Raw genomic sequence first — 20,900 nt, 5'->3', positions numbered from 1 at the left:
AAAATGTTAATACCTAGCGATTGTACGTACGCAATTAATAAAAATAAAATTTAAAAATTTGGTTCGCTACAGCAGTGTTCCCCAACCTTTTTATCACTGCGGACCTGACAACGTTTGATAATTTTACCACGGCCCGCAGGGGGGGGGGTCGTTGATTGTTTATATTTTAGATAATTTTTAATTAAATATATTAATTTTAATATATAATATTTTAATTACATATATTAATATTAATTTACATCATATTAATTTTAATTGTATTTAAACATGTCTTCAAAACAAAATACAGTTACACCAAAAAATAAATATAAAGTAATTTAGCATTTTAACTTACTAGAACGCTAAATCAATGAGAACCCTAAGCTTGTTTCTTTGCAATGAGACTGTTCCATCTGGGGGTAATCGGAGACAATGATACATTACAAAAATTTGTCTCTACCTTTGGGGGCCCCCTTTTCTCAAATAAATAAAATTTTAATGGAACACAGATGTTTTTAATCTGGGGTATAATTTCAGTTTCAATGAAATGGGCGGCCCGGTACCATTTGATCCACGAGCCGGTACCGGTCCGCGGATCGGGGGTTGGAGAACACTGCGCTACAGAGCTAGTGCAGAACCTGAGTATGGCAGCATACGTTATGCATCGTGAGACTGTAATATATCTCTATCTATAGTTTGTCTACGGTAAGAACTCCCCCCACCACAAAGTCTGAGTCCGTCTGCTGCTATGGAAATAAGAATAGCGCATTTCAGGGAGGGTAGTTTCTCTAGGTTTAACTCAGAAGACGGAAGAAAAATATTCCCCTTCTTTCGAGTCAAAACTTGCCCTAAACAATGACTTGAAATAATTATAGGTCGTTACTATAGTCACAGCCACAGGGTCCAGACGGATGGCTAGGAGAGTTCTTTTTAGATGAACTATAAAAGGCAGTGCTCTGAAAATATCACATGTTTTGCATAAATATGGTATTCCGTAAGGAACGACCTCAACATATGAAAGCTTTACTTTAAATATCGTTCGAATTCTGTCCTTGTTCATTTTGAGATTTAGAGCCATAACGTTTGAAAAATGTTACTTTTCCGATCTTGCCATATTTGTCTGGTCAGAAGTTAGCTAGAGGCTTGCGAGGGGGTGCTATGGCCCATATATATGTACACTATATGAGCAATAATATCTCCATTCTAACTCCATTATAAGTAATCTATACATAATAATAAACGCGGCTGTGTGTGTGTCTGTAATCACAATATATCGCCCCAGAAGCCTCGCCCAGGTACGAAACTCGGCACATAATTGTGTTTTGACATAATGAAGAAGTAATTTTTTACTTTTTCAAAAATTTGGATTAGTTTTTTAGTTATCAGTCATTTTGTAAGAAAATCTATGCTTTTTCGTCTTAAAAGAGCCATATTCAAAAAACTATTAAAAAAATACATATACTTTTCTCCACTCTTATAAATGTATGCTAATGCGAACCTTACAATTGAAATATTAATTTTCGACTACTTAAACCAATAATATACGAAGGAATTAATAATTTAATTGTAAGGTTCGCATTGGTTTACATTTATCAAAGTGGAGAAAAGTTTAACTTTTGTATTAAAAATGTGGCAACATATTCGATACGTAAATAGAACGCTTCGCTTTGATATATTTGTCGCTGTTCATAATTGTTATAATAAGCTTTTCTTTCCACGCTCTATTTTTTTTTCTTAAGCGAAGACGATAATTTTTGTAGCGATATAGAAATTGATACCATAAAAAATTACATAGAAATAGAAATTGATACCATAAAAAATTAATTCGTTTTCGTGTTCTTTTCACGTATTTAGCATTTTAGTTTTTTTTTTCTTAAGCGTTGTAGCTATATAATATATAAAATAGGAATTTAATAAATTTTGAAGGAACGATCACACTTACCTTGGATCTCTTTGGTTTTCTATTCTTTATTTTAGCAGTTTCTATTAAATGTAATTAGTTATTTTCAGAAAGTTTCAGTTTGCAGGTAAGCACTTAGATTTTAATATTGAAGTTTCATGATTTGCTTTCATAGTAATTGTTGTTCTAAAGTATTCGTTGACTTCTTAAAAACCCGATTACTGACATGGCAGAACCGCCTTCCAAAAAACTTTGTATTTTGTCAAAGAAAAAGATATTAAGAGATTCTTAAAGAAGAAGGGCCAAGTCTGTGGAACGTCAAAGAAGGATGGAACATGATCGAATTTCGACAAGCAATTCTAGAGCCCAAGAAGTATTAGAGAAACGTCAAAGAAGATTAGAGGAGGTTTTCAGCCATTGGCCAATGATAATTTCGAAAGCAACTTTTGTATCCTTTTACAATTTCTTTAAAAAAAAAAAAAAAGAACAAGTCTCCACCTGATAGTTATATTATATGTTAGGTTGCCACATCAAAGTTACATCTTCAAACATCCTCAAGAGCTATAACACAAGAGCTGCAGCAGAGCTGGATATGAAGACAAAATTGCAGGACAGGAACACTTTAATTGTCCACTAATCTTCAGATTTCCTGCTATGTTTTAAAAAACTTTATTTGTGAAAACCTTTAGCGTGGCGGACAGCTGGCCGCCTTTGGCGGCTAGTTAGAAATATATACATGCATACTTAAATAGTGTGCTACATTGTGGGCCTTCTAATTTGTCTAATTATTTCCTTTGGTATATTAGTACGGTATGTTATAATATAATACTTTTGAGTTTTCAAGTACAGATAACAATGACTTTTGAGAGTATGAAAGGGAGGCTAACTTCAATTTTTTTTTTGAAAAAGGAGAGTTGGAAAACTATTCAAAAAGAGCTTTCATATTTCAAAGAAAGGGTTTGCTTTGTGCTCTATATAAGTACAAAAGCTTAGGTTCCATATTTAAGATCCTTCTTTAGCGTCCAAACACAGAATGAAAGGGGGAAACACAGAAAAAAATTAACAAGTTTCAGCACTGTCAAAGGGGTGGACAAAGTTGATCAATAGGGTAGAGTAACAAGATCCAACTAACTAAGCAAACAAAAGGAGAAACAGAGGGGTAAAGGTAGGGTAGTAATCTCGGATGTTGCAAGATTTTGAAATCAGAAGAAAATAGATTTCCATGCATTTTGGAAGAATTGGATCTTAAAGAGGTCGTTGTCTGAATTATAAGAATTTTTGAAATTATTAGATGATTCCTCGAAATCTAGAAATGTTGATTTCCTTTTTCGAAAAGTTTTAATACCCTCTTTACCTATACCAAGTATTCCATTCTTTATTATCTCTATAGTTATCTCTTTGGTTATCCCCCCTTCTTTTTTTTTTAGTTTGTTTTGCTCCGCATTCTTTGGAATCTCCGCATCTCACTTATTTGCTCCGTAATTTTTATTAACATTTTAGCGTATTCCAATTTATAATATTTTGTCTTTATTTTTATGAGATGGCTGCAGCATCACAATTGTTAAAGCCTTTGGTATATTATTATTCATATTTAATTATTATTGTGTTTGTGAATACATATTGAAAGCATTGTTATTAATGGCAGTTTATTACTATTAAAATAAACAAGATATAAAGAAATTCGAGCTTTGTTTCAATTTTAGGGCTGGGAGTGAATATTTAGTGCAGAGGCGCGCCATTGCGCGATGAATGTGTTAAGAAATCTAATCAAAAAGGAAAGTAGTAAACTATACTCATAAAAGGTCGCAATAACTATTTAAAAAAATAACAAGAATCTCTTTAAATTTTTGCCAAAAATTAATAAAATTATTTAAACCAAAGGAGGTATTAAAACTATCCAAAACTTCTTTGTTTTAAGATACAGTTCAACGGCGGTTCCCCATTAAAAATTACTAGGTACCTCTAAACTATTAAACTTGTATCTCCAATATCAATGTTCAGTTTGACTTTAGGAATGTTTTTGTTTTCATAGCAGCATACTGATATACGTTATACCTCCCCTAATCTACTTAATTATTTAATATCCCGTTTTACAAGAATTCTAAAAATATATATTAAGGGTAGTTCTTACGAAACATCTAACATATATATAATAGCACGTGGGTTAAAGTAAATTGATTGTCGGTCATTTGTTTTCTGCCAGAGAGACTTAAAAAGCTAATATTTTTAGAAAATTTCGGTTAGTGATTGATCATGTGATCGGAAACTAATTCACTCTAATTATACAACTAATTTCCAAATCTATGTATTCCAGGTAAATATACTAAATATCATATGAATACTTTTGAGTCATTCCTTAGTTTGTCAGCCACCTGACTTGTGCAAATAAACTAAATGACTTGTACTATTTCTCCATTAATTTTTCTTTTTTATACGTAGGTTATTTCTCTTATTTAAAGTAGTACTTCTCATCAAAATTAATCAAGCATCAGTGGCATCCGTAATAGTATGGGATATTTTAATGCTTCTTAAAGAAATTCGCACTATTAATCCATTAATTTTTTTCAATCAATCAGTATCAATCACTCATTTATTTTTATTTAAAAAAATTGTCGATTTTAAAAAATAGTTTCATGGAGTCAACTTTTAAAAAGCACAACTGGAAATAAAATAAACACGGAGTTTCATATAACTTTAGGAATACTAATTCGGTGACCGTTTATGATACAAAGTTTACTCTAATTATCGAGTTTATCCGACATAAAGAATGATAAATAATTGGATATTAAACAGCGTACAAAAAACTTTTTTTTTTTGTTAATGATTGTTTGTGTAAGCTATATCCAACATCACTGATGTTAACATTAAAATCTTTAAAAAAAAAAAAGCAGAATTTTATGCAGTTTATTATAAATTAATGGTGAGTTCTAAGCCAATGGGGAAAATTTCATTTTTTAAATATCTTTCAAAAACAATCTAACTGAAATTTTTAAAAGAATTTTAGTTTCGGAGGTTTAAATTGCACCTTTCATCTACTGTCCTATTTTCAGGACGCTTGCAGAAGAGGCTCTTGAGTTATAACAGAGACGTACACACGACCGACAAGCTCCTGATTTTATTTTGATCGATTAGAAAACTTATTTAAAAACAATATAATTTCTAATTGCCTTTACGTCACGCGGATTTGTCCCTATGCATTTTTATTTTCAACTAGTTTAGACTAAAGTATCTATCTAAGGTAGTTAGATAAGTATCGAAATTGTCCAGATTGTTGGGACCGATGCTAACATTTGTGCAATTAGCCTCTACAAGCTATTCGTGTCACCTGTGGTCAAGCAACTCCCTATAAGTACATCAAATCTATAATTTGAAATTCTTAACTGACTGTATCCAAAAATGACTTTTATGTATCAGGTAAAGTAGAAGTGATGGGAGTTGAGTACACAGAGCGAAGGAATAACGGGCTATGGCACTTTATATTAGAAAAAAAAATCAGCCTAGTTTATTCCGGTCAAATGTGAAATATACCGGAAAGTGGCACTTTACCTTAAAAATAATCTGTGTAGGGTATACCGGGCAAGTATAAACTGAACTATGACACTCATACTTAATTTGGAAGGTTAGAAAAATTTAGAAACTTTATTATTATTCTTTTATCGTATAACGTTCTGATACGTTTTGTTCTTTCAGCGTTGTTTAGTTTTATTATTACTACAGATACACAACTACAGATATGGAGTTGCGAGAGCTTTCTGAGTTAGTTACCACACTTAGTGAAGCTTCTCTCGATCTTCGTTATTTTGCTTCACAATTATCAGTTTTATTCCATGTGAACTGCATCGAGATCTGTGTCTTTAGGTTATTTTTTACCAGCTAAATAAAATGCAGGCGATACAAAAATGGAATGACTCATTTATGAAATTATTTAGGACTTAAAATATAAAAATATAATTATTTTTGTTGCCCGTTTGTGAAATTTTCTGGTTGAAATAACAATAAATTATAATTGCATAAAGATCTTGTAAACTTTCAAGTAAAGCTATTATAATTTGTAAAAAGTAGTTATTTCTCAAAATATAAGACTATGTAACATTATTTCTTGCGTACATACTTTGGATAGTCAAAAATAATTTTAAAAGCCAGAAAGATAGAACTAATAATTTTGAAATTCTATCGTATATAAATTGACAATAACTCTATATTGGATCTAAGATAAAATTTTGTTTCGTTTCTCGTCCCGCAGTGGACTGATCGTTAAGACTCGGTTCCCAGCAGATCACCGAAGTCAAGCATCACTGGCTGCGGTCAGCGTGCGGGTGGGTGACCACTTGGATCAGTCTGCGTAGGGACCGAGAGTGTGCGGTATGGGTCCTCGTTAAACTGCTCTACCGAAAAGTGCTCAACTTCGCGTGCAGGTCGTCGGGCTACCGAAGAGAGAGTGCCATCCCCTCTGAAGAGGATCAAAATTGTGATTGCTTGTCTTCGGATCCTCCTCAGGGATGTTTCCCAGACCGTCGCCAATTACCCATCGTGCAGCTCTAGTGCGACGTAAATTAACAACAACTTTGTTTCTCAGCGAATTTCTGCTACCGCGTAAGTCTTAACTTAACACTTTGCCGACTGATCGGGGAGGTATTAAAAATGCGCAGTGGCTAGCTAATAAATAACTCATGTGCAGTTCGTTCAGTTTGCAAAGTGTTAGTTGAAAACTAATATCAGATACATCTTCATCTAATACAGATACATCTTCATCAAACTTGTTGTCATTACCGAGCAGTATTGGTATATATTATATGATAATCTGCAGTAGTTAAACACACGTAAAATAACAAAGTCAAAATTCTTGACGGCACCATCAAAGCATTTTGATGGTTTATGTTGGCTTCAGTGAAATTCATGATGGTTCAACATCATTTGATGGTCACAATCACCCAACATTTTCCATTATGCGTTCATGATATATCAACAAAATTCCATCATTCCATGAGGTAAAATGCTATTTTAATACTATGATGGTTAACCATTAAGAGAAGTTTGAATCTCATGGACCAATAATCCATGATGGTTCATGATGGTTTAATGGAAATTGTTGGTTTTTAGGAATTTACCAACCAAACAATTTGGATTTTTTTTATGTTCGCTCATCAAAATGATCAAATGAGCCCATCAAATGAGTGATGGTTCATGATTGTTCCAACATTTGATTTTTAAGAAACTATTATGGAAATTGTTTGGTTCAACATGAACAAACCATCAAAACAAGTTTCTATTTTGTTGGACCATCTTAAACCTGTCCGAATCTCTACATTGGGGCGATAGTTACTTATGTTGGATACTATCAAAAATATAATTGTTTTTGATGGAATTATTGATGGTTACCATCAAGACTATGTTGGACCATCAATGGAAAACCAACAAAAAAATTTTACTTGTGATAGCTCATAATTATTAAAACTTTTTTTTCTTAGAAATTATTTTCAGACAATCATATAGCTTTGGAATGTTGCTTTTTTGCTTTTCGTTTGTATTTCTCTGGGAGAAAATCTCCAAGAAGAAAAATCTCTGTCAGAAAAATAACCTCGATTTAAATTTTAAAACAAAACGCACACATTTTTGTTATTTAACTGCATCTAAAAAATAGATTTCCATAGAAAATATGTTAAGATTTGAATAAATTTTCTGTTTTTAAAGAGAATAAAAATTTAGAGGACAATTATTAAAATTCGAGAACTGTCCTCAAGATTTGTTACAAAAATTAAGAATCTTGTATTTTATACAATTTTCCTTTCCGAATAGTGATAGATTCAACGACATTTTTTCTCTCTGTATTTTTTTTTTAAAAAGTCAAGCTTAGGAAATAATATTCTATAAAAAAAACGAACCTGCGTTTAATGTACCTCTAAAAGAAAAAATAAATAACTGAATATTATGATAAATTGACTTTATTAAAGAGTTCATTTTGAAATTGTTAATTTTTTGTGAAGAAATGTACTATTTATTTTATCTATTTTTAGTTGAATATTATTTAGTTTATTTATTGTTATTTTTTCGGGAAAAAAATTTATATTTTCTATAGATAAACTCAGGATTTATGATACCGATATCACGAATCCTGTGATTGATTTTCATGATAGCGTGATTTATGATTTTCACAAAGTCAAATTTATTTCTCCATTCTAATTTTTTCTTTGTTCATTTTTAATATTCTGTTTTTGCATCAGGAATATCGTCTAACATTGCTTAATAAAGTAATAGCTTTTTTCAATCTCTTAATTTTTGCAATTAGTATTATTTAGGATTTGCCTTATGTTTCGAGCAGTACAGCCGCATTAAATTCTCCTTTCCTTAAACTCTACCCGAACCATCCACTGGAAGAGTTATCAAATATGTCCATAAAATATTATACTGATTAAGAGAGTGTTGTGTAATGCATACTTATCAGTCCTCATCATGTTTTCCAAGTTATTGTCACTGTAATCTTCTGAAAGATTTCGATCTGTAATAAAATAAAGGGAAAAAAAGTTAGTTTTACATTACGATGAATGAGTTACAAATTCCATTTGTAAATAAAATGTCATAATGTATATGGTGTATATTTATCACACCATAAATGTATAAATCATTAATACACGTGCAAGCGTGTAAGTTATTGTAAATTTTGAAACTGGTTAATGCATAATGTGTAGTTAAGAGTAATGCCTACTTACGTAGTTAAGTGCTTAAAAACATGCACATTTAATAAACACTCATAAGGTATAAGTTATTACCCTGTCTTATAGTAAAATGGCTTTATTATTTGCAAAGAGCAGTGGTGTGTCAGGTTATCGAACACTCTCCTCCCAAATTTTTGATTCGAGTTCTGTTCCTAGCTCGAACCGATCACGCTGCAGACGTCCTAAGTGAGCTAGAAACCTCTTGTTGCTGGTGTAACAGTCGGTTTCCGTGGATTTTCACTCCATGTAACGATAATGGGGAAATCAAAGTTGCATCAAAAAGTTCTACACAAAGCTTGTTTGTCCCCATTTTCGATTCCTTGTCTTCTGAATTGGACACACAATTGAAAGGCTATGGAGTTGAACATTGATAGTTGTGTACCCAAAACTGAGTCAGCTGCTCGAAACCGCTTATATTATCCCGTGACATCTAATTGGATACCGGTTCTTAAGGTTAAAGGTAAATCTTAATGGTTTTTGCTTTGCTCAGCTATATGTATCCCTACAAATATGTACCAATTTTCGCAACCTTTTTGGTAAGTGTGATTTCAAAAATATCACCAGACTATTTTCTACTCTGGTATGTAGCCATATAAAAACCTACGCGTAACTTTACGTGTATACCTACCTACAAGTATTGAACGTAACTTGTTGTGTAGGAGAAAAATAATACTTACCAAGAGCTGGTGGGTAAGGTACTGCAACCATGCTGTGTACCAGCATGAAAGTGACTACAGTCACAAACAAAAGATAGGACTTCATCATTTTGACAAACACCTATTTTAAATGAAAACAATATTTATTTTTGTAATTTATACAGTGAAAACATAGAGCATACTCGTAGAGTAGGAAGTCATTGTAATTTTATACACTAAGATAAATGTCAGCGTTCATTGTAAATGCGTTGCAACTCCAAAATTTTCAAATACATTATTTTTTTGGGGCACAATTGTATCATATTTGCTTCTGTTTTTTGTTCGCATCAAAATCATTGTATTTCCTATACAAACTCATAAACAATATATTGCCTGTTAAGAATTTTCGTGCAGAGTAAAAAAATACATTGCAAAGGTGTCGTATTTTTTAGCAGATTGAAAAATGTCATTTTATCTATTAAAATATTTTGTACAAAGTAGAAAGTTATATTTTTATACAGATTTATTAATAAAAATTAATCAACTAAAAACATTTTGATCCTAGAATTTTTTTTTTTAATTCACACTACTAAGTTTTATCTATTAAGTATATTTCACTCAAAGTATGCATTGTACTGAAACAGAGTAGTCATTAAATCTTTATGTTGATTTATCACTGACAATTTATCTATTAAAATTGTAACATAAAGTAGGAAGGCATTTTGATTCTGACTGATAAATAATACTTGTTCTGCCATGCAATAGAAAAATTAACGTAAGCAATAAAAAAATTTTAAGTTTAGATTTCTTAAATATATTCGGCATTTTTAAATAAGCTACTAATAGCAAAAAAAAATTTTTTTTTTTAATTTTGTTTTATTAGTTTGTTTTTTGAAATTTTATTTTAGCATTCATAGCATTAATAACAGAAAAAATAAATTAATTATTTTTTCTCGTGTAATCATAAAGCATTTACGGTGTATTTTTTTCAATTTCATTGTAGAATTATCTATTAATAGCATTTTGCTCAGAGTGGGAAATCATTCTTATTTTTATTCAGCCTGAAAAGTAATATTTTATCTATTGAAAACATTTCACACCCATTCAAAAGTCACTGCTTTTTTATTTATCGAGAGTGAAAAAGAACATTTATCTATTAAAAACATTTCACATGAATTAAAAAGTCGTATTTTTTTCTGAACTGAAAAAAATAACAATTTAGCTCGCTTAATAATAGGCTTGTATTTTTCAGACTAAAAAAACTCATTTTATCTATAAAAGTATTTTCCATAGATTATTTTAGTTTAAGTAATGCTTGATTTATCTAAAGTTTCGTGCAATCACTATGGCAAGTTAATAATACAGTATCTTACTAATAGACCGCAGCATTAAAAACAGTTATCTATCCTATTTGATCCCTGACTTATGGATAAAACACAGATAATATGAACAACAAAAGCTACATTATTGCGCCTCCACAAATATCAGTTCCACCGATGAAATTAAAAAAGATGGCATCTTTACCGTTATTAAATCTTGCGATGACTATAAAAAGGGAAGAAAAGGGTGCCTGTGATTTCCTCAAAGCAGATCCGCCGTAGTTTATTAGTCCTGAGGCAGCAGCGATAAGGAATGGTTAAATCTGATAATGTTTTTGTTATCCTTTATGGTTTAATCTCTGGTTTCTGGTAGATTTACTTTACTTTTAATAAAGGAAGATGATGAAATGCTCCAAAACATTCCGACTTGTCTATGAAAAAGACCTTTCACCCACGGTCTTTGATTACCTAGAATATGTCTGGGTTTGAAACAGAAATGTTTACTTTTAAAAGTGAAAACATAGAATTCTACGTCTTGCAATCTTGATATTTTTGTTCGTTTGCATTTGAAAGTACAGATTTGGGAGTTATATGTTAAGAGCTTTAAGTGGCAGTTCTGCTCTAATTAGACTTTGAGTTGTGTCAGACAAAGTTGTTAAATCCAAAGTTCGAAGGAGATTTTAATGTGCCACTTTAGTGTGAAGGAATCTTTTTCAAACTACATACATTTAATTTATTCTTCGAATTCGTTTTTTTTTTCTTATCAGGAGCGTGTTTCCGCTGTTGAGAAAGTATAGCTTCCTTAAAATTTAATCAATCTATTTTACATTTTACAAGTCACCTTTAAATCTCGTTTTCTTTTGTAGTTCTTTTTTTATATGGTTGATAGTTATCTATTTAAATGTATTCATAGTTGTTAGTTTTTTAATATAATACCCTATAGAATATTTTTTCTAAGCATTCTTTCTGTAAATTGTTTGTAGTTACTGTTTCATTTTTATTGAAATAAGTATTGTTTTCGTATTTAATAGGCAATCTATTAAAAGTGTGTGTAAATCAGTATTACATATGAGTCATAATAGTAAAATCAGTAGTTAATATATGTCTGAAACTGTTATTCAGCAAATTCACTAGGGTGATCCATTAAAGTACCAAAAAATTGCTTTATTTCTCACAATTAACTAGGTAATTAACTACCTAAATAATTTGCATATTGGGGTAAACTGAAAATAATTTCTTTTATGGAACAAAAGTTAGGCTTCTGTAAGTTTAAATTAACATGTTTGTTATTTATTTTCTGTCAACTAAAAAATCAAGTTACAAAACAATCAACATTTTAGCTGATAGAATCAATCATTTTAAAAACTATGAAATAAAAAATAGAGTAGGTTAAAAATATTATTACAATTAACACTAGATTGCCCAAGGAAGTCATTTTGACTGCTTTTTAATTTCAATTAGAAATGTATACAATGACAAAATTTCTTCGAATTTTGGGATTTCTTGTACAACATGTAATTTTTTATTGTTAATATTTACTAATAACTTGCTATATAACTGTGAATAATGTAAAAAAATATAAATTTAATTTTAAACACATTTTTTGACACATTAGTTATTCTCTCACGATCCAATCATTTTGACTGCTTTTGGGCAATATACTAAATCCCAGTCTTTCTAGTGTTAAGGAAATAATGTCATGTCCGTTATTTCTTTTTGAAAAACTAAAAATTCAGTCCCTCAGTGGAATGATCGTTAAGACATTGTTCCCACTAAAACATCGAAGTCGAGCGTCACTGGCTGTTGTCAGTGTGCGGATGGGTGACCACTCGCACACAGTTAAAATGTTACCAGTTAAACAAGTTCCTGTTAAACTGTCCTACCGTGAAGTGCTGGACTTCGCGAGGAGGTCGTTGGAATACCGAAGCTGGGGAATCATCGTAGCTCGACGGAGCCTGAAAAGGGGAGTCATCCCCTCTGCAGAGGATCGAAAGTACGATGGCATTTCATCAAATCCTTCTCAGGGATGTTTTTCAGACGGTCACCGATAGCCCATTGTGTAGCTCTGGTGCGACGTAAACAAACAATTAAAAATTCAAATCAATAAATACGATCAAACAATCAATAAATTTGTTGATCGGATGAGAGAACTAAATTTTTAAACTTTAACAGTACTGAAAACGTCAATATATATGTTTTAGGTAAATTGTGGAAAAACCTTTGATCTTGCTCTTGAACAAATAATGTGCAAGTTAAAGCCGTAACATTTATTAAGTTAGAGAATAAAGTTTCAAATAAAACTATCATAAGTATCATAATTTAATTTATTTAAATACAGATTCATAAGTTACAGAAGTAAGTATAAAGGTGTCTTTTAGAACGAAAGTATTGGCAAACGATAGTTCTTTTTACTCGTTCCTCTGACGTCACAGACCTCATTTCAATCGCTCCTCAATCTCTTCTGATTTCCATTTCTATGAATAAACTTACTCTCTATTTTTAAGAGATTTTGTTCTTGTTTCTTTAAATCCCGTGAAAAATAAGATGCGAATAGTTTGACTGATGTATTCCCGGTATGTAAAAGGAATTCTCTATTTGAATGCATCGCCTCAGTTTGAAAAAAAAATGCATTCTGTATGCTTGCAACAGATAGCTGAATTTAAAACAGACTGAAATTTTATATTAAATATAAAAGGAACTTAAAATTTCTATATTTTCTTTATTTCGATGAATGTAAGTAGGAAATCTTAAGTTTTTGAATTCGAAAAACTACCATCTGTCGATTAAGTTTAGAAATTCTCTACTCGGAATAAGATATAAAAATTGATGGAATCGCGCAATGAGTTCATGAAAATATATTTTGCGAACCATAAAAAATTCGTACCTTGCACGAATATTAGCGATCAAGTACTTTGTACCTTGCAAAAACTAGCGATGCCTGGTAGATACGAATTCTGTTTCTGGTTTGAGAATAGAAAGATATCTTCATTCACTGAAGAAAAATTATCTTCAGTGGTAGACATATAATATGCGATATAATTGACTTGCCGTTGGACAAACCATGGGAGTTTTGTGTGTTATCTTTACAACACAAATATGGGTTAGTTGTATGAAAAAGACCTACACAATAGTTAGTCCCAATATGTGATCCAAAAAGTTCCCTTGTTTTCTGGGTTTGGTTCGAAACTATGCCAGGGGGGAACATTAATAGTCGTAAACTCAAAAATGGGTCTACTGTTCAATGCAGGATAAGAAATAAAATAACTTTTCATTGAATGATCTGATTTAAACTTTTTAGCAGCATAAAGAAAATTATTTCTCTATTATATCACATTATACTTATTTGGTAAAGAAACAAATTTTTTTCTCTGAATAGACATTTTTTGAAGAATAGAAAGTGTGTTCAGATAGGGACACCGCATTCTGGAAATTTCGTGTTTAATTAAGAGAGTATGTTAACCGCTTCTCTTGCCAATTTTTTTTTGGAGAAAAAAGATTAAATATTTTTTACTTCATTAAAAAGTATAAGGACCTAAAACAAAACATAATACACAAGTTCTAAATTGAAATTTCAAGTTTTTTTATGCGTAAAAAAATATTTGACTTACCATCAGTTTACTAGCCCAAATTATCTCGGGCAAGTGAAAAAAGTTAAATATTAGTCTTTGCATAAAAATTATCTGCATTACTTTCGCTCCCTACTTCTATGTAAATTCATCCACCATAGTCGTACATACAAATGTACAAAATGCGTCTGCAATCCCACAAAGCTCCCAAGGAAAAAACTGACAAATTTTCAATCACAGCAGATTATTATTTTTTGTTTTGCTTTAGGCCTCATAAAAACGTGATAATACAAAACGTACTGACGAATTCGACTTTGCTCTACTTAACAAGAAAGCAGTTCATCCCTCTAACTGGTTTTTCCAAGTCTTAACTAGTATCCACAAATAATGGAATAAATCAAACAATTTAATAATTGAATGAATAAAACAATTTTTACACCAAAAAGATACTTAAATTTGTCATTTTCCATGCATCGATCCACACGATGTTTGGTTCAACAAATTAACTTTGACAGCGTCACTTACAAACAACTTTTATATCTTTGGAGGGATTCGATTTTCTTCTTAATCCACATAGGATGGGTAAACTTCAAGCTTTGTTACATACATAGCTTCCGCGGTATTGATTACCTGACACTCCATCTGTTGATCATCATCTTCTGAAAGAGCCCGCGAAGTAAGGAACATATTATTCCGCTCTCTTTAGTCTCATCTTTGCAACGCATGATTTCAATTGATCACCGCATTTTATGAGAACGAGTTTGTAACAGAGTTTCCTTCTGCTTTTTTTTGGTTCTTTTATGAACAAGAGTTGGTTGATGTTCTTTAGCTCATTTATTCTCACACTCGTTAACTTATTCATTTATCCACATAGTGTCTTCTCATTTACTCACTAGTTCATTCATTTACTATTTCACTCTTTTATTCGCAAGTTAAAAAGAAATAATTTATTCTTTCCGTATCAAAAGTGAATGAATTTCATTGAAAACGGGTTCTGCTGATCTGGAAATGACACAGCATATTTTTCAGGAGCCATATTATATATAAAGTTCCTGGTCAGATTTTTAGACACACCATAATATTCTGTGTGAAATCTTAATTATCAGGTGGTACTGTACAACTTTATTTTTACGCTACTGAAACCAGTTTTCACTTGATTACGTTCGTGTATAATATTAGTTAAATTAGATGATATATAAGTTCGATGATTGGATAAATTGGAGGATATATTATATAAATATAGAATATTTATTATATGTTATTAATTTACGTCGCACTAGAGCTGCACAATGGGCTATTGGCGACGGAACATCCCGGAGGATGATCCGAAGACATGCCATCACAATTTTGATCCTCTGCGGAGGAGATGGCACCCCCGCTTCGGTAGCCCGACAACCTATTAATTATATAAAGTATATTATAGTAATTAGACTCACTGTTGTTTTTTAATAATTGCATGATTTGCACGAGTTTATATGCAGTACTTTTATATTTCAGCATATATGTAATTGGTTTTTATTCAGGAGATTTTTTACATAATACTTTTCTTTCCTCCAAGCATGAAGGTTATGAAAAACCCTCAATTTATATAGTACTTCCCATTTGTATTTATTTTTAACGTATTGCAATACAAATGTTAATCAATGGATACACTAACATAAAAAACTACAAACTGGTTTCAGTCACGTAAAAACATAGCTGTTATAGTAGTACCTGATAGTTAAGATTTAGCAAAGAATCTTATAGGGCGACTAATAATTTGGCCAGAGACTGTATATATTAAATTACAGTACAATGTAGACATCTCGAAAATCTTATGTAAATTTTTTTTCGAAATTGAATTTTTTATTTTATTTAAGGCATAATCATTTTTGTCTTTTTAAAAATAAAATTATCATTGTTATATTTAGACTTATAGTCAACTATTATTGCATTCATATTTAATAATAACAATTCTTAAGTTTCATAACTACTTTCCGGAGTAAAATTATTAGTTTAGAATATATTTTTCAGAACATATTTAGTTCTGAACTTATCTCGAAAACTCGCTGTCTCGAAATTATTTTATTTAATGATCGTGATTTTTGTACTCTGTATTTTTATACACCCAATATGAGATTAAAAGTTATCTCAGACAACTTCATTTAAATTTAGTTATTCATTTGCTATCAATGAATCCTGCTGACTATTTGTTATTGACACAGCACAATTGAAAATTATTCAATTACCATTCTTTCTATAGAAATCTGACTGAATTTAGGGATCTCGGCAACCACCAACAAATGAATGCGGGGACAGTCCACGAGAGATGGATTGCATACCACCATTTGCAAAGCTACAATCAATTTGCAGGAAACGGTATTTGTGCTCGGACGGGGATGTCCTCGTGTCTGGCAATAATCAGTTCACATTCCACATAGTCTGCCAGATTGCATCGAGCAAATTAGACCCACCTAATAAGCGTGTCGTCGAAACTGTCACCCAAATGATAGGCCTGGACAAAAGAATTTTTTCACGCTTATCGGACAGGGATGTATTTCAGATTATTCTGACGGAAATTGGCGAAAAGCAATTAACGCCAGGATTGATATTCTTGGCTGGTTAGGATATAACTTTTAACGTGGGATAGTAATATTCTATCGTTGGGCTAGTTTAGAAACTGGTTAGAGCATTAGTGCTTTAAATTAATGTATAGCATTGTATTCCTTCGTCATATTAAGTTTTCCGGATATGGGCTTTTTCCCAATATGTAAGAATAATCAGGTGAATTCAAGAAAATTTTGAATTCTACTGATACTTATGCAGTATGCTGTGAATAAACACTACTTGTTAAAAACTGCTTTCGATTTCAAAACAGTAAGACAAACAGTAAGTAAGTATATATATATATATAAAACGGTTTAAATTTGTTAAAATGTTCTTATAAGATTGCGAAGCAATATGCAATGGAACTGCGAAGCAGTTCTGGGGGTTGGCGAGCGTAGCGAGCAGGGCGCGGCCCCCTAGTATTTCTTTATTGTGGAATTTGGTTATTTTGTTTTGAGTTGAAAAATTGATGAGAAACTCTAAATTTTTTTTATCGAGACATATTCCTTTTGTAATTTTAGTGTTATTAGTAATGCATTTTTTCTTTTAATTTATGTAATGTCTTTTTAAGCTGATATTTTGCTCAAATAATTTAAAAAAAATGACCAAAGCATTTAATAACCGAAAGATCAAATAATGAATTTATTGGGTAATGAAAATTCCTTATTCTCGCAACCCTTGACTCAGTTACGGAACATTATGGTTCCACGAAAGACATTTTAGGAACCCCTGTCATAGAAACTAATTATGATACACTGTCAACTATGCAAGGATATCAAGGAAGTGAATTTTCTTTCAAATGTAACTCTGAAATAATCAAAAAAGCTTTTGGAACGTTAAAAAAAAATTTAAACATTAAATTCACCAAATCATAAAGGAGAGATTTGAATCAGAGGAGCAATATGAACTTGTGGGGAGAGACAATGTCAACCTTCATCTATGAAAAGGTACCCCCACATAGAATCGAATTAACATGTCTTATATATACCAGTGAATTGGAATTGTATTTTTGTAGTGGTAGACACACTACAATACTCCCCCACCAGAATTATATCTCTGATAGAATTCGATGAACGGATACCACTAGTTGATTTATTGCTGGACGTGAGAAGCCGGGAGAGCTGTATTAGGATCACCACATTTTTAGTGCCATTCGTGAGAGCTGTAATAATTTCATGGTCGTGGTAGCTCCTGTGTTACCATTAGCAGTCAAGTGTATACAGGTAAACGTTGTGTGTGATCATGTCTGCGAAGCAACAGCGTGAGTAGAACAATGTTACAGTCACAAGTCAACAGTTCAATACGGACGGTCCATCGAAGTAGGCGTGTTCAAAGCGAAGTGGCAGTTTCTGTCAAGGTAGGCAGATTCACACGACGCCCAGGTCACCAATGTTGGGGAGAGTTGTTGTCGGCAATGTCAACCTTCATCAATGAAAAGGTACCCTGTACTGTAGTACTAAAACGTACTGTAGTGTCTACCACAAAAAAATTGCAATTCAAATTCACTAGTATATAAGACATGCTAACTCTATTCTCTGCTGGACTACCTTTTCAAAGATGAGGATTGATTGACATTGTCGAAAACTACTCTCCCCACAAACTCTTGAATCTTCATGGACATTTCTTAAGATGTAAATTAATTCAAAAGTAAACTTCAATATAAAAAGCTTGTGACTCCGCAGAAAGGCTCAAAAGCGCAATTTGTTGTCCTCCCAGAATCTAGCGTAATCCTTACCAGATTTTCATAAACTGCAAAATTTTGAGAAACATGTGAACATTTGTGAATTTGTTTAGGTGATTTTTAGGGGTCCTAAAAGGTCCAGGGTGAGTCTAAAAAAATCGTCAATCAAATAAATCATCAATGACACTCACAAAAGAGATAAAAACTCTATTGTTAGGTTTTTCTGAACAATAACGTATTAGGCATGGAAAAATGATATTAATCTAATATTGATGCCTACCTAAATGCGTCGTGGTTTCTAAAATGTAGTGTCAGTGAAAGAAAAAAAAATAGAAAAAAATGTATGGATAAAAGGAAATTTTCATGATAAAAATGGGAAGAGAAAATGAAGGAATGATAGGGGGGAAAAACAAGTAAAAATGAAAATTGATCGTTTTCACCATTGGTATAAATTAAAAGTTAAATAGTTAGAAATTATTATTCACCTACAGCATTTATCAAACATAGTTTGCATTTATTATAAGTTATATCACAGTATATATAACTAAAGGTTTATTTTTTGTTTTGTAATATTAAAAAAATGCACTTTTCGCAAAAGCAGTTGTTTATGAGTCTCAAAAATAACGTGTGGTGCGTTGGTATTTTCACTGAGACACTGATTAAATATTTTGTAAATTTGCATGGAATTTTTCAAAAGAAACCAATAAGCAGCGACTGTCAAACCTTTCTTTCATAAATTTGATTCTTTTGAGTGAATAGTGCGTCCCTTTTTGAAAGATTTTGCAATGTGTATAATTAGCTAGAGTGACGAAAGGTATAATATCAGATGATAAAGCGAAGTAAGTGACTGAAAAAGAATTCACTGTTTGCGTTTGGCGGACATTAAGTGTTGTCTCAATTTCAGGCGCGAATATATTTCTCATCTTACTCCCTCGCTTAAATAAACTTTGTCCAAAGAGGTGAAGCCAAGTGCCAACTTCTGGTGAACGAACTATTTTAAGTTAGGAGTATTTTTTTTTTAAGTATGTTAGGTATTAAGTTTGGAGAACGTGGTAGGCATGAAAGAAGGCGTTCTAAGTTCCCTATAACTCGATCATGCTTCTGATATTTTATGCAAATAAGTTTTCATCAGTATTTAAGGTACAGTGATCTCAGACAATGTGCAGTTGCCAAAACACACTATTTTGTGCTTTGGCAGCTGCTTAATAGTTTAATTATATACGAGTTCTACCTTTACTTGCTAAAAAATTTTAATCTGCTTTTTGTAATATACTTATTAAATACCTTTAATTTTTATGAGCTTTCATGATCTGTCTACGCAAAGTTGCGTGGATTAATTTATACACCGTAGTGGTGATAAATTATGCTTTAAGCATTCAAAGAACTATTAAAACTTGATCTTTGATCCAATGACATTTGTTAAAACATTATAAATTCCTGTTATATAACACTTCGTAGTTCGTCGACATGGAGGATCTCCATCTCTGTCTGTAAAAAACCTTTAAAACGTGGTAAAAATAACGTGAAAAATTAGATGACTTAAAAGAAATTGAAAGTGACTATGGAATGATTAACTATAGATGTTATATACTTCAAAGGAAATCTCTAAATTAAAAAAAAATCTCATGTGGATACCGAAATTAAAAGATTCAAAAAGTTTTCTGGACGCAAAATCGCTAATCAGAAATTTCTTTCCTTCACAGATTGGAGAGATAGGTTTTAAAATTCTTCCCACTAAATAATTCCTTAATCAAATTTCAGAGCTCACGCCATTGTTTAATTGGAAATCCGATATCCTTTTAAATTCGAATATTGTAATTTTTTAAATCGTTAATTAAGAGTTTTTATTGACCTATAAAAAGAAGTAAAGGAAACTTTCTATTCCATATAACTAGAAATAGAAAACTGTAAAAAAAATTCATTTGTACAACTTGTAGCAATTATTCATAATTTTTAAAATTTCTTTTAAACGCAAACTCACCATTTTTAAAATATTTGCATTTTTTTTACTTATTTTTATAAAAGAAATTATACAAGGTAAGCAAGTTGGATGAGAAATAATTACAAAAAATATTGTAAGGGTGAGTTTATTGTCAAAATTACTTCAAATATCAATACTATCCCAATATTCTAAGGTATCAGTTAACATCATTGTTTCATTTGCTCTAATTGAATAAGATGTGTGTAATCCATTACTGTTTTATGTGTATGCAAAGGGCATAAAATTAAAATGTTTCAAAATATTAGTGAATAGAATGTTGAAATGTTTCTGAAAAGATTGCCACGACGCTGAGAGTGTTATTTTTTTTAAATAAGAAGTCTCGATTTTAGAATGTTTCTTTTTTTTTCTCTCCAGAATAGAATAAAGCGGCATTGAGGTTGTTTAATTTTTTTTTTAAATTCATAAATTATAAGTTTCAAATATCTTTCTTTGATATCTTAATTTACGTAATTTCATTTAAAATAATTGTTGAAAATTAAAACTTGAACAGCCATTTTATTTTAAATAAACTGTTCAAAT

General features: G+C 31.4%; 2 protein-coding genes across 3 annotated transcripts in view; one reads left to right on the top strand and one right to left on the bottom strand.

The window, feature by feature from the left end:
• The window catches only part of LOC107453275 (xibalbin-1), a 463,140-nt gene that overhangs the window by 10,353 nt on the left and 431,887 nt on the right, over positions 1 to 20,900 (top strand). The gene's annotated exons all lie outside the window — the stretch shown is intronic.
• LOC139425040 (xibalbin-1) overlaps positions 1 to 20,900 on the bottom strand; it is a 45,551-nt gene that overhangs the window by 2,685 nt on the left and 21,966 nt on the right. The window contains exons 2-3 of the mRNA XM_071178021.2: positions 9,270 to 9,369; positions 8,315 to 8,375 (exon numbers count right to left, since the gene is read on the bottom strand). Of these exons, the coding sequence (XP_071034122.1) occupies positions 8,315 to 8,375; positions 9,270 to 9,357 (149 nt within the window). The 5' untranslated portion in view covers positions 9,358 to 9,369. The remainder of the gene's footprint in view (positions 1 to 8,314; positions 8,376 to 9,269; positions 9,370 to 20,900) is intronic.

This window comes from Parasteatoda tepidariorum, chromosome 2, assembly GCF_982258835.1.
Source record: "Parasteatoda tepidariorum strain Cologne lab strain chromosome 2, Ptep-v5.0, whole genome shotgun sequence".
NCBI lineage: Eukaryota > Metazoa > Arthropoda > Arachnida > Araneae > Theridiidae > Parasteatoda > Parasteatoda tepidariorum.
The sequence above is the reverse complement of the archived record's forward strand: the minus strand, read 5'-3'. Positions and strand labels throughout refer to the sequence as shown.